The sequence below is a fragment of the Solea solea genome, chromosome 13, assembly GCF_958295425.1.
Source record: "Solea solea chromosome 13, fSolSol10.1, whole genome shotgun sequence".
Classification (NCBI taxonomy): Eukaryota; Metazoa; Chordata; class Actinopteri; order Pleuronectiformes; family Soleidae; genus Solea; species Solea solea.
This window is the reverse complement of record NC_081146.1, coordinates 15,587,405-15,601,221: the sequence shown is the minus strand read 5'-3', so window position 1 is coordinate 15,601,221 and position 13,817 is coordinate 15,587,405. Positions and strand designations below refer to the sequence as shown.

At 39.6% G+C, this 13,817-nt stretch overlaps 2 protein-coding genes across 6 annotated transcripts in view; one reads left to right on the top strand and one right to left on the bottom strand.

Moving 5' to 3' along the window:
* Positions 1-521: 521 nt before the first annotated feature.
* ccr2 (chemokine (C-C motif) receptor 2) lies at positions 522-3,943 on the bottom strand. Its single transcript, XM_058646967.1, has 3 exons — positions 3,837-3,943; positions 2,825-2,986; positions 522-2,191 (listed from the first exon to the last, which is right to left on the bottom strand). The coding sequence occupies exons 1-3, from the start codon at positions 3,841-3,843 to the stop codon at positions 1,284-1,286; spliced, it is 1,077 nt and encodes a 358-aa protein (XP_058502950.1). The 5' UTR covers positions 3,844-3,943; the 3' UTR covers positions 522-1,283.
* A 2,327-nt stretch (positions 3,944-6,270) lies between these two features.
* cobl (cordon-bleu WH2 repeat protein) overlaps positions 6,271-13,817 on the top strand; it is a 46,405-nt gene continuing 38,858 nt past the window's right edge. For all 5 annotated transcript variants that reach the window (XM_058646954.1, XM_058646956.1, XM_058646955.1 and 2 more), the window contains exons 1-2: positions 6,271-6,392; positions 6,701-6,832. In XM_058646954.1, coding sequence (XP_058502937.1) covers positions 6,804-6,832 — 29 coding nt within the window. In that variant the 5' untranslated portion in view covers positions 6,271-6,392; positions 6,701-6,803. The remainder of the gene's footprint in view (positions 6,393-6,700; positions 6,833-13,817) is intronic.

Here is a 13,817-nt window from a genome sequence, read left to right as displayed (position 1 = left end):
CATAAGCAAGCGGGCATGAAACGAGCATTTCTCCGTGCAAGTCATAGCAGTAAAATGAACTGAGACATTCGTGGATTAAAACAGGAAATATGCATAATATGTTGTACTTGAAATGAGAGACATAAATCAAAAAGTGTATGAAAAGTATTTGACAAACTGCATGTTTGATCAAAATTTGCTCCATCGATCCACGACTAGTGGTTGAATGCAACATAATTGATCATTTAAACTTTTTCTACCATGAAAGTGAATAACACAAACAAGAGTTTTTATATACTGTATATACATGATTTTTTTTATTTCTTTTATTTTTAAACTTCAATACATTTTGTTTTCCACATTTAGCAAAGAATAACAACTTTTTTCATTACAGGCTGTGAAAAGGTGCAATTTTCCTCCTTTTATAATCACAGCATCTAAACTTAGCATAAACAGTAAGGAAAAGGGTGTTTGGTCGATTATCTCTTTGTTGTAACAATGCTTCTTGGCAATAAATCTTACATGTTGGAAAGCCTGTTTATTTCCGTTTTAAATGGTGTGCGAACAATTTGCATTTGTGGGTTGAGCAGCAGAGTTGAGTATGTGGGTTGTGCCCATGAAAAACTCTGCCAATGCCAAACAGCTTATTCTGCTGACTCTTGTTTGGTGTCGCTTATTGGATTGGATGATTGAAGTCTGAAGAAACAGGTTAACAATTTATTCATTCAACAAACTGGGGCCTCAGTTGCCAGTTGACCAGTTTGGTCACACACTGCTGTAGGATGGCATCCCATTCTTCAACCAGCAATTGTTGCAGGTCAGCTGATGTGGTTGTGTTGGTCACTCTGGCACGAACAGCACGTCCAAGCTGATCCCACAAGTGTTCAATGGGGTTGAGGTGCAGGACTGCAGGCAGGCAATTCCAATCTCTCCAGCATGAGGAGGAGATGCCAGGCTGTTGTGGCTGTGTATGGTTCTTCCAACAAACAGCAGCAGTAGCAGAATAAGCTGTTTGGCATCGGAATAGAAGAACCCTCATACTCAACCCAAAAATGCATTTCCGTTACAAATGTGGCACCATTTATAAGGGAAATAAACAGGCTTTCCAACGGTATAAAGATTTATTGCCAAGAAGTATTGTAACAGCAAAGAAATAATCGACCAAACACAAATTGAAATGAAATAAAAAAAAGGCCACACATGGTAACATATATGATTGCAGTCAGCTTATATAACAAGGCAGCCTGGATAAAAAAACACTTTAGGTGATGCCCATGAAGCGTTTTACATCTTTCTGCCTCCACTTACATGATAGAAATGGGAGTGACATCAGAAGACCTGGACTTGACTGAGCTATTCCTGACTGAACTGTCCCTCAAACACATGGAGGGCATCCCCGGAACCCACTTCCTCAGAAGCTGCAGGGTTCGTTTCATGAACTTCTGCCCAACAAATGCGTATATGATGGGATTCAGGCAGCAGTGGGCGTAAGCAATGCTCTCAGTGACTGCAACTGACACCTTCAAATTCACGTCGAATTCGCAGCTGTTATGTGAATCGGATGTCATGCCCTCAGTGTGCAGGAAGCACAAGATGAAGGAGACATTGTATGGGACCCAGAACACGAAAAAGAGGACCACTATGGAGGCGATCAGCTTCACAACGCGGTGCTTTTTTGCACTTCTCATGTTCACCAATGTAGGGATGATCCTGGAGTAGCAAACCACCATCACCAGCAGGGGAATCACAAGACCCAGCATATTTTTGGCTATGACGCTGTAAAACCTCCAAGCAATGTTATCTGGCTTGTAGTCACATCCTAGCCCGTGATAGTCATTTGTAATCTTGGTGAAGATGAAATTTGGAAGGGAGACACACACGCTCAATAGCCAGACAAGCACGCTCAGAATAACACCCGCCCTCAGAGTGCGCCGCCGTGCCAGCCTCTGATTGTACAAGATGACGATGTAACGGTCCAGCGTCATGGCAACCAGGAAGAAGATGCTGCTGAAGAACCCGACGTTGTGGCAGCCTGAGATGAAATGGCACATGAAGCTTCCAAATGTCCACTGACTGACCACAGAGTAGTGAGAGTAGAAAGGCAGCATGAACACAAAGAGGAGGTCAGAGAGGGCCAGATTGAAAAGGCAGATGTCTGTCAAGTTGGTCTGGTTGCGGTGTTTCACCAGGACACACACCACAAGGCTGTTCCCTGATAGAAAGAGAAGGGGGGGGATTGTTAATTGATTCATGTTATGATTCAACTGGGCTTTTATTAGTCAGTCTTGGATTATGTCTTCGTATTTTGTTTTTGTGTTTTGAGTTTGCATGTTCTGCATGCATCTGCTGTTGGTTGTCTTTTGGAGATTCGGTCATTGTGTCTCTTGCCTGTTGCGACTGTTTTTACTTTGTAGTTACTTCTTTGTGTCTTTTTCTCTGGTTGTATTTGCTTTCTTGGTCTGGTGATTGTGTGCCCCACACTGATGTGTTTCACCTGTGTTCATTTATCTTGCCTCTCTCATGTATTGAGTCTGTGTCCTGTGCTGCCTAACCCGTCGCTGCCGTTTCGGTACTGTTGCTTTCAGTTCTAGTTTTATTCTCTTGCCAATTTGTTTACCAGTGTCTGTAAGAGTCAATTAATGTTGCCCCGCATTTGTTGATTGCCCTTCTCTGAACCCTGATACATACAACATTCTAACATAGACACTATGAAAAAAAGACTCTGCATTGCACTTCTTCAGATCAGGCTTTGTCCCATAATTAAAAAAAAGAAAGAAGTGTCTTTTATTAGAGAATGTCCAAGAAAGAGGTAAGAGAAGAAAAGTACGCACACACACACACATACCTAGAAAGCCTATGATGAACACCAAACTGTACAGAGTGGGAACAAACACCATCCCGAAATTCTTTAAATTCACTTCTTCACAAGGAGTGATAACGTCCTCATTTTCATCGTAAGATGAATAGTCATACGATGTGGCGTTGATGATGCCATTTGTTGTTGTATCTGCAACCAGATGATTTTACGTTATTTCAATGTGTACATCACATACAACCTGAACTTAAGGTGTAAATCTTGTACATTATGAATTGGCCACATTAAAACGGTCCCATAATGACTGATACCAGCATCAATATAGTATATCTTTCTTTTAAAGCTGTCAACATCACAAACAAAATATCAACAATAATAACTCACCACTTGTATGTAAAGGCTGACATATTGCAGCTTAAAAAAAAACTAATAATGCTATCTAGTGGACATTGAACGTAATTTAGTGGAGATAAAATTCATCCTTGCACATTTGGAAGAAACAAAATAATATTCACACCTGATATAACTGTGAAGAGTGATGGTAATTTATAAACTAATTCATTAGGAAATTGAATTTAATTAAATTTACTGTGCAAACGTGTTTTTGATTTCAACTCATCGTTTGTCATGTCATTGTGGTTTTAAGATGTGCTTCTCTTTACTAGTAAAATATAGTGCAGTCATATTTATCTACACTATTACACTTCTTACACCCTATAATTATAAGACAATTAATTGTGTCTTTATATGTAAATAAAACATAGCATAAAGAACAATTTCAAAGAAAGTGTGATAGACACTATCGATATTTTCTAATTTCTTGATTTTCAAAAATTTGAAAATAATCTTTCTTTCAATAAATATCTAATGCAATTAGAAATGCAAAAAAAGATGCAGATTTCAGTATTTTTCATTCAATTGAAAAGTATAACAATATGTTTTTCGTGCATCATGCAGTATCAAACGTTATTACTCCAACAACACTACAAAGACTGTTCAAGTAAGTCACTTATTTAGTTAGTAAAAAAAAAAATGGATTCACCTGACATGGTGAGATTTCCGTGGAGCCTTTTCCTGTCAGGTAATGAGTGGTTCCAGACCAAGCTTCTTTTTCCTTCGGTCTGTCTGGATGTTACGTCCCAAAATGAACAGTGATGGTGAACCTAAGTCACTGACTAAGGCAGAGGTCCACTTATGATAAGCAAAGAAGCAGAAATGCAGATGAGTTGCTGTTTCCTGTTTGGCCCCAAGTGGGACTGAAAGATCTTATCAGGAGCTCACAATTCACACCTCACAAGTGCAAAACACACTACATCTGTTACACCACACTCATGTGATCATGATCAACAAAGAGCTTTGCTCATGTAAAATGATGTCTGTCTGTGATAGCATGTTTTTTTAAGGTACAGTGTGTACATTTTAGCCACATTATTGGTGAAGTTGCACGGTGCAGCTGAACATCCCTCATGTTAAGATTGTCCACCGTTCGCTATTGTAAAACATGGCGTTCCAAAATGGTGACCTCCATATGCTCATTCTGTGGTTGTGGAAAAACAACAACTAACATGATTGTAAAAATAATTGTATCATTTTATTTTCAATTTCTGCCAAAATAAAATAAATATTACCGTCACTGCAAAATGTCTGCATAGTTTTGAAGGCAAATGGTCTGTGTGGTGTTGTGTATTCTTTTTTTCTTTCATTTATTTATTGAATCAGTTTCAGAATGCCCTGCCCTGCCCTGCCCTGCCCTGTCCTGGCCTGTCCTGTCGTGCCCTGCCCTGCCCTGCCCTGCCCTGCCCTGCCCAACCTCAGACTGGCTCTAGGCATGGGCCATATAGGCAGTCGCTTAGGGCACCATCTACATTACATACACATTGACGTTTAGCAGACGCTTTTATCCAAAGTGTCTTACAAGGGAATTGAGTACAACCTGCCAGGGGTGAAGTTGAAATTGTGCCCATGATGTCTCTACACCACTGACCTACCCCATCTACTGCAGGGGGCGCCAGATGACCACAAAGGAAAAAAAAATACTGTCGTATATCAATTAAAATCTACCCATGGGTGCCTTACTTTGCTCAGCAAATGAACAATAATTCTTATAATATAATAATAGTTAAGATAGAAAAAAAGAACAAGAGGTTCAGACGTGTAAAAATGTAATGATCTGTACTGTAACAGTGTTTTTTGTTTTGTTTATTTTACCATTTTCTATATGTAGTACTTTCATCACTCTTTATTATCATTCATTGAGTGTTTGTGTTTTATATAGTGTTTATATAGTGTTACTTGTTTATATCATTTGTTAATTCATGTGATAGTCTCACCTGTCCAATGTCGAGGAGACAGGAGGGGGGACAGCAGAATGCCCTGTTAATTAGTGTGGTTTATGAGCGACATCTTGTGGCGAAGAGTGATACTTCACTTGTGCAGGAGGAAGGCGGTGCATTGTTAAAATAGCACAAAGCATGCTGGGAGAAAAGATTTGAATTCTCTTCGCTGAATTTTCATGAGGCATTGTGGACTATGTATGTTGTTTGCAGCAGCGACAGAAGAATCACTATCATACTACGCCTGCTACTGATAATAATTACAATAACAATACTACTACTAATATTAATATTAAAATTAATATTAATACTAGGTCAGCGTTTTTGTATTATGTACTTTATTTTACCGTAGTGTTTGTTTGTGTATTAGTGTTGGAGGTTCAGTGTTGTGGTTGTGAAGCAGTCGCTCCCTCGCTCTCCAGCTGGCGCTCAGTCAATTCCCACTGAGGATGATTGACGTGAGATCTGCTGACGGAGGCGGGCCGGGCTGGAGGGAACCTGCGTCAAGTTAGCAAGACGCAGCAGAAAACACCGAACACCGTGGACCACTACCTTCCACATTAAAGAATGGGTTTTCGGTGTAACGTATGACGCCATAGGGATACGTTCCAGTTTTCAGGTTTTCGGAGCGTGTTTGTTAGAGGCTCATTCATTGTAAGCACTTATTTTATTTACGCCGCCAGTTGGGAACTAGCAAGCACACGGACGTTCGTTGACATTGAAAACATGGCTGCCAATGAGGGACACAAGCTAAAGGCTCACCAAATGAAATCTGTGCAAACAGGATATCAGCGTGTTTTAGCTTACAGAGACTGACGTTGGTGTCATTTCGGTAAATCCAGGATTTCAAACTCCAAAGTCACATAATAACACATCTAAATGTAATAATGGCGGCAGCAGTGGATCAACATCTCCTGTGCTGAAAATGCTGTCTAATCGCGTGATTTAAGTGGCAATTGTCATACTTGACTGAAATACCACTGTGTTACACGTCTCTGCGTTGTCCTGTACTGCAATTAATGAATCCAAGTCATGAATCTGATTTGGGAAATTAAACAGAATTGAACAATGGCAATACTTCGTGCGAGTCAGGGTGCGACCTCTTATTTTGAAAGGCTGAAGAGGAAGTTGTACTTGTTTTACTCTCGTTGCTTTGACAGTGCTCAAAGCAAAATCATCCGGTGAGGAGACGGAGATTATATCAAGTGGATTTGAAAAGGAACTCCGTCCATAAGGATGAGCCAGCAAAAGTGCTTTTGACTAAAGTAAGTTTAACTTTCTAACTCTGAACGGAGGGTTTATTATTATCATTATTATTATTACTATAATTATTATTATTGTTATTGTTGTGTCGTAGCTTTGGTGGACACTGTGCAGTGTTACAGTGTGCTACAGGTCACTCATATCTGCTGTCACCTCATATCTGCGTACTGTCACTTGTTGAACTTGTCATTTAACATACAAAGTTCTTCCACTCTTCTTTAAAAACGAGCTTTTGTAGAGACAGTGAGTTGCTGGAAAACTCGACGACACAGACGGAAAACTAACGCAGTGTCGATGTGTTAACTCGCAGGTGGACAAAAGCTGAATATGGATATCAGTCTGGTCTAAAAGAGCAACTGCGGATCTTTGGGAGCCCGGTTCGAGAGAAGACCGTTAATACTGTAAACACTACAATGACTGACTCCGCAAAACCGCCGTTCAGGTAAGTTCAAGTAATTACAGACTCAATTAAAGGACAAAAGCGTTTGTATTGTTTCTCTGACGGTGTTCTAAACTTACAACGAACTCTCTGGGCAATTGTGAAGTGCTCAGCTACTAATTAACGTAAATGTAGTGCCTCGTTTGTGGTCTTTAGTTTCATGTCAAGTAAAATCAAACGTTTATAGTGATTTTTAAGGTTCTAAGCACTCAAGTTTCACTGTTTTACTATCCTTTTTGTAGTATCTCGTAGTTACATAGCTGTTTGTGACCGTGTTTGTTCACATTAATTAATGTTTTAGACCAGGGGTCACTAACGCGAATGACCTGGGGGCCACTGAGTGGTCAGTAGAGGGCAGGTCAAGTGAAAAAAAGTCAAACCTTTTGAGAAAAAGAAGTTTGTTTTGACATGGAACGATTAATAATTCACAATATAAACTTTTTATGCTGCAAAATGTATCTTGTTTATAAAAAAAAAACCAAACAAACTTAAATCTTGACCTTAAGTGGCAGGCTGTAATTGTAAACACTAGTGATTGGACAAAATCAGATATTATCGCTAATTGTGATTAAAACAGTCACTTACAATAAATTAATCGGGTGATTTTCTATTATTGTGATAATCGTAAATGGAGAAAAAAGTTAATATTTCCTGGGAGTGACTTGAAAATCCTGTCTAACTCACCAACACACAGTCCAAAAAGTGGCACTGCATCTTTCCTCTTGACTTTCTTATGATCCTTTTAAAGGAATTATTATTCCCAAAAAGTCTGTATTCTATCTGCGATGTTCCTAGAATGTAAAACAAAAATTACGTTAAATTTGTATTCAGTCCTTTTGATTTATTTTGAAGTTCATGAAGGTACATTATGTCTACAGTATGTGAGAGACATCCATTGTCAGTGCTAGCAGCAGAGAGATTTCCAGCAGCCACACCGGTTTACTCTGCCTTTACTGTCACATTGTCACATTTTGCCACTGGGCCTGAACCACTCTGAATGGTGTTGAGCATAATGCAAAAGTTGGTTGCTAGAGGAGACAAAGTGACTAGACATTTTTGCTGGTGGTGGAACAACAACAACAACAACAACAGCAACGACTGTGGGTGCTGTTCACTGTTGACGTGTGGCTGTTATCAGGACTTTCCTTGGTGTTTGTATCACACTAGCTGAGCCCATGTCTTGCTCGTACTGCCACCTCATTATTATAATTTACTGTTATGAAGCCACTGGTGCAATTAGTAAGATGAATGAAGGTTGAGATGCAGTTAGCTGTGTCACTTTTAGAGTCTGCATAATTTGTTTGCTGGCTCACTGTCACAATTCAGAGGGCACTGTTAATGTTAACACCTGCTTTTCCTGACACACAAAAGGAAGAATGTCTACTATGAAAAAAACTGTCTTCAACTAAGACATGATATCAGGGCCGCTGGAGCCAATCCCAGCTGATACAGGGCGAAAGGCAGGCTGCCAGTCCATTGCAGGGCAAGCACAGAGATGATCATTCACACATTCACACCTAAGAGCAAGTTGGAGTGTCTAGTTAACCTCTGCATGTTTGGAGTAGTGATGGTTAAAATGCTGAATACCACTGTGCTAGTTTTCAGTAGATTTGTGTGTAGTAAAGACACCTAAGCCTTAAAACCTTTTAATCAGTTTCAATGGACACAGGTTTGAGAAATGTACATGGAATTTGTATCACTGAAGCAATATATTGAAGTATTAGTAGCTCATTGACCTGGTCTGACTCTTCATCAGCATAATTATATGCTGTGTGGGTGGTAATTATGGCAAGATCTGTGTACAAGACACATCAGTTCTGAGCTCAGCACATGCAAATTATTATATTTATTATAATTACTATTGTGTCCTGCTGCAACTGTAGAGGGCTTACACATTTTATCGCTCACGTGTTGGCTTTTCAGGAAGCTTTAAGCTACTCCTTTACTACGTTGTGTGTGGTTAAAGGCTCAACAGCAGTGTGGAGCAGAGATCCATTAGAACACGGATGTTCTTCAGTAGCAACATGAGTAGGGTGTGACACTGCTCAGAAGAGTGTTGATGAGGTGAATTAAAGTTTCAAGCAAAGGTCACCTCAGGCAGTTTCTCTTAAACACTGTTATTTCAGACACTCAAGATCCTTTTTGGCTAAATTACCAAGTCGACTGGTCAAAGGGGCAGTTGGCACTGGAGCCATGTGAGTTTTTTTTTTTTTAATCCAGTCAGTGTGTGACTTTTCTGTCCATATAAATTACCATGACAACTTTCTTTGTGCTGGGATCTCTCTTTCGTCATCACACTTGGAGTAGCTACTTTACTACATAACCCAGCACTAATGAAACACAGCTCATAAAACTACGTTAACAGTCGTTGATACTTGTTTTATCCACTCTCATAGAATGAGTCAGGAAGCAATAAATGAAAGGAAGGAAACATACGTTTACTGCATTTTTAAGAACAGCTCTGACTTGTGTTTTTTTGTTTTACTGTTATGTGTTTTGCAGAGCTGGTTAGGTTTAATAAGCACGTTTCTTGCCTTTCTTTTCTGGAGACAGTCATGTGTGATGTCAAAACCTTGTGAGTTTTACTGTTGTCACATGGTTCAGTCCCACACCAGCCATTTATTTATTTATTTATCAGGGCTTAAAGTGCTCGGTGCACTTCTTATGTCTAGATTTTGCCCCAAAGTTCCTTGTGAAGTAACACGGATAAGAAACTAATCAAGCCTTCCCAAGCACAACATCTGGAGTGTTTTGTTGTCATCTGCCTCACTGCTGGTAGGTCATGTGTTTCATTTTGAGTGCATCTGTTGTTAGTGTTAACCTTGTTTCACACACCCTCATGAAGACGGGGTTGAAAGATTTTACAGATAAATACAGTATGGGATTACAAATAACTGTCTGTTTATCCCCAGCACACACCCAGAGATAATTATTGGCTACCGACTGTCCATGCATGTGTGAGCACGGACGTCTGTGTGAACACGTGAGCAGTGTGTCTGGAGGGAGATCAACCAACTGTGCTAGTTGCTCGTCAGTTTGAAGCTGTGCCCACTGGACTAAAATGTCAGCCCCCATCTTTCACGTAGTATCTGCCATGTGTGTCTGTCGGTCCATTTGCCGACTTAAAATACTCTGAGATAGAGCAGGATTTTGGATAGCGACAGTCACATCCTCTTCAACCCACGCACCTTCCACAAAATCAACTCTATTTATACATTTAAGGTTCATGTGGTCGGCCACTGGTTTAGTGGCACTGCTGACTAAGGGAGCTCCCGGGTTGTTCTTTTTGAGTGAAAGGCTGTACCAAATGGACTTGTAGCAAAGAGGAAAATGTTTGTGTATGTGGTCACATCTGGATAGTTATGGTTATTTTTTATGATGGGTTAAATTTAACCAGTATGAAATTTGAGAGAGAGAGAGAGAGCGAGAGCGAGAGAGAGAGAGCATTTGAGGCTGGGATGTTGGCAGTGGCGTGCTATGTGTTTAGTAATATCTGCATCTATTTCACAGACTGTCATGTTTTAAATAGAGAGGGTGTGGATACATAGCTTCACAGACTAGTACACACTGACTGAGCATGCTAGATCAAAAGCATACAGTATAACCTTTGGCCAATTCATGTATTTAACACTTCATACAGTAAAACAAGTGGGATAAAGCCAGTGTCAGTTTTGGTCTATGTGAACATAATTAACTTGTGGAATGAAATAGTTGATTACATAACTAAGTGGTTGTATTCATAGATGATTGTGTGTCCTTACATTATCCAACAGTTTCTGCTATTTCCCACCCTCTGGCCCTGGGTAGAAAACCCCACCAGCAGACACCTTTAACACCAACGTACTGCCTGTGTCAAGAATCTACAGTAGACTGTATCTGTCTGTATTATGCAGCTGCTCAGATTTATTTCTGGAGGCCTGCACTCATGTGTTAGTCACCGTGGTATGTGGGTTTGTCAGAGTGGAAGATAGACGGACAGACTGTATGTGAGTGAGTGTACTGTGTACAGATGAGACAGACTCCCCTCACTCCAGCTGACATGCCAAAGCAACAGTATCACCCAATAAGATAGAGATGGTAGCGAAGTCATTTTCTTGTTCTCATGTTGGGAATATTAAAGCACCTTTTCAAAACTGCTAGGTTCTATGATCAGGTACAATACACATTATAACTGTTTTGTGTCACTATGCTAGTATTTTTTATATATCTATATATATTTATATCTCTCTCTCTCTCTCTCTATATATATATTAGTAATTTTTATATATATATGTACAAAAAAAATAACAATGGTCCCGGGTGGTCTATAAGCTGTGAGTGTCTTCTAAAAACCAACAATGAAATGTTTGTGTTTATCTCCTTGTCTCTCCAGCAGGAGCTATTGAACAGGCTGTTTAGGTAATTGAGATCAGACTAATTGTTATTTCCTGTCGTTTTGCTTTTACATTCCATCTCCTTCCTTTCTTCTCTAATGTTGAATCCCTCCCATTCTCATCCTGCTACTCTATTTCTTTGCTCTTGTACATGTGGAGTTTTGTGCCACCTGGGATTCCCTCATGCCTCCCTCTTTCCCTATTTTTACCCCTCTATCCTCCCTCCGTTGTGAGCCTGTTGGCCACCCAGGAGCTGTGTGTATGCTGGAGGCAGAGTACGGTAACAATTCCAGCTCCTTGCTTATGTGGACATATCAAACACAAGAATTACACTTTAAATGTGCATGTGAACGAATTGATTTGATTCTTAAAGTAGAGTATTCTGGGAAAGCACATAGAAACATGGAGATGAAATGCAAAAATATCACGTAGCTTCAGTCTAGCTGAGATGCTAAACTGTGCACCAAGAATAATGGACATTAACCTGTTTTCTCAGTGGCTGTCTCGGAATATAAAGGTGCATGGTCCTTTGATATTGTTACTTAATAAATCCACTTTAGTCACTGAAGGATGGTCGGAAAAAACAGGAAACAATTTAGATGTGAAGGAGGGATGTTGTTTCTTCTTTGACACTATTTTGCTTATCCATTTCTGTTTCATTTGTTGTGATTGTAAATCACTTTAGGCCAAATCTTGTTGTTTTTAAATATGTACATTAAAAGATGAATGCATTTACAGAAACACTTTGGCTTCACTTTACAGAAGTGTCAGTTATGTCTTGTCAAATCTGATGTCTAATGAGGACACTGATATATTTTTTCCAGTTGTTCAGACAGTAGTGTAATTTATTTGTATCTCTGGCTTTCTATTATTGTTCTGGAATATGTGTCTTATTTTGAACTGACGACAACGTGTCTGTGTGTCACTGGTGACACAATGACTACACGATTAAATAGAGGAGAGCAGAAGACAGGAGGTGAGGGTGACTAAGATGGAGTGCTATTACAGGAAGTGGATTTCTCTACTTTACACAGGTGTGACACTGATACTCCTGGATTACCAGTTGCTGACTCAACCTTAGGTCTCAGCTATACATCCTGATGGGGAAAACTTTAAATAGGTATAAAGCATGTAAGCAACATAATTGATCCCAAATGAGCAACAATTCATTTAGCACCTGAGGTGTGGTGTTGTCTTTGTATCTCCCATGGGTTATTACTGTTTCTCTCACCCCTGTGAAACAGATTGTGCAGAGCCTAAACTAGATTACTTCAAAGATGTTGCCAGCATTTGTTACCATTTCACTGTATTGCAACAGATGCATAGGATGAAATATGTGATTCAAGTCAGTGGTTACATGTGTAACTTGTGCTCATTCCAATTTCCATTGATGCACAGTGCTTTTATCGTCTACTTTGATATTGTCAGTGAGCCAGGTTAGGTGGCATTGCTATGAAAATATATAAGCATAATGCTGAATTACTTTTTATTTTATTATTTTTGTTTGCCTAGCAGCTGCAAATAAATGCTTAACTGGTGAGTTCCTACATCTCCTATAATCACTTCAAAAACTCTGTAATTAATCTGTCTTTTGCTTATGTCCATTTGCTTTTGTTTTGTTTTTCTTGTGGTCACTTGCCCTTTATGCGCATGAGTGCTATGTCCACAGCTGCTACCTAACTGAGGTCTGCACTCTTCTGCAGTCAAGTGGTGTAAATATTGGTTGCCATGGGGACACCATGACACCCAAGGGGTATGCTAGCCAGCAGGACAGAGTGTGTGTGTGATAGGGGAGTGGCCCCAAGGAGGGACCAGGATGTGTATCATTCAACAACAGGAGGGGAAATTCAAGTCTCCACACAGATGACTGAGGATCTAATGTACATGGGTGACTATTCACATATAAGTGGCTGAGTGCGCTCTTGAAGTGATGCTTAAACTCACTTTGTTAGATCTTTGTACTCTTCACTGATGTGTCTCCCAGCCATTATTCCACGTTTCAAATCTATGATCATGGATTTTAAAAATATTTTTGAACTCATTATTATAACAGACCAGTTATACTCTTATAGCTCTATATTAATCGCAGGGTAAATCATATTTACAATACTTTTTATAACCATCGTTAACTTATAGATTCAGTGATTTGGTCAGTGATATTTGGTACTCGGGGCTCCGGGAGAAGGTTTTACTCACTGTTGTTACAGTCAAACCCTCAACCTAGCAATTAGTAGTCAACCCCTCCCAACTGAGCAGCAACTTTATTCCCAAACAGTCACTGAGCAACAGACAGGAATCAAAGGATTGGTGAGTAGAACTAAAAACACCATTGTGTTTCTTCAAATTGAAGGAATTCACACACTCGTCAACTGTTTTGATTACATTGTGGGCACCAATTCGGCTTCAGAGGCTGGATCTTTACATGGGTTATAATGTGACCTGCATTTATGTGTGTGCTGAGTTGGTTAAGTTATTTTACTTAACTGAAAAAGAGGCTTTACAGTTAATTTAAAAATTGTGCCTCCTATCATATTTGTGTTCTGTTGTTCTACCACACAAGTAGCATTTCTTTTATGAAAAGCCTAAGAGCTTTGGTTTCATCCACTGTTTATACT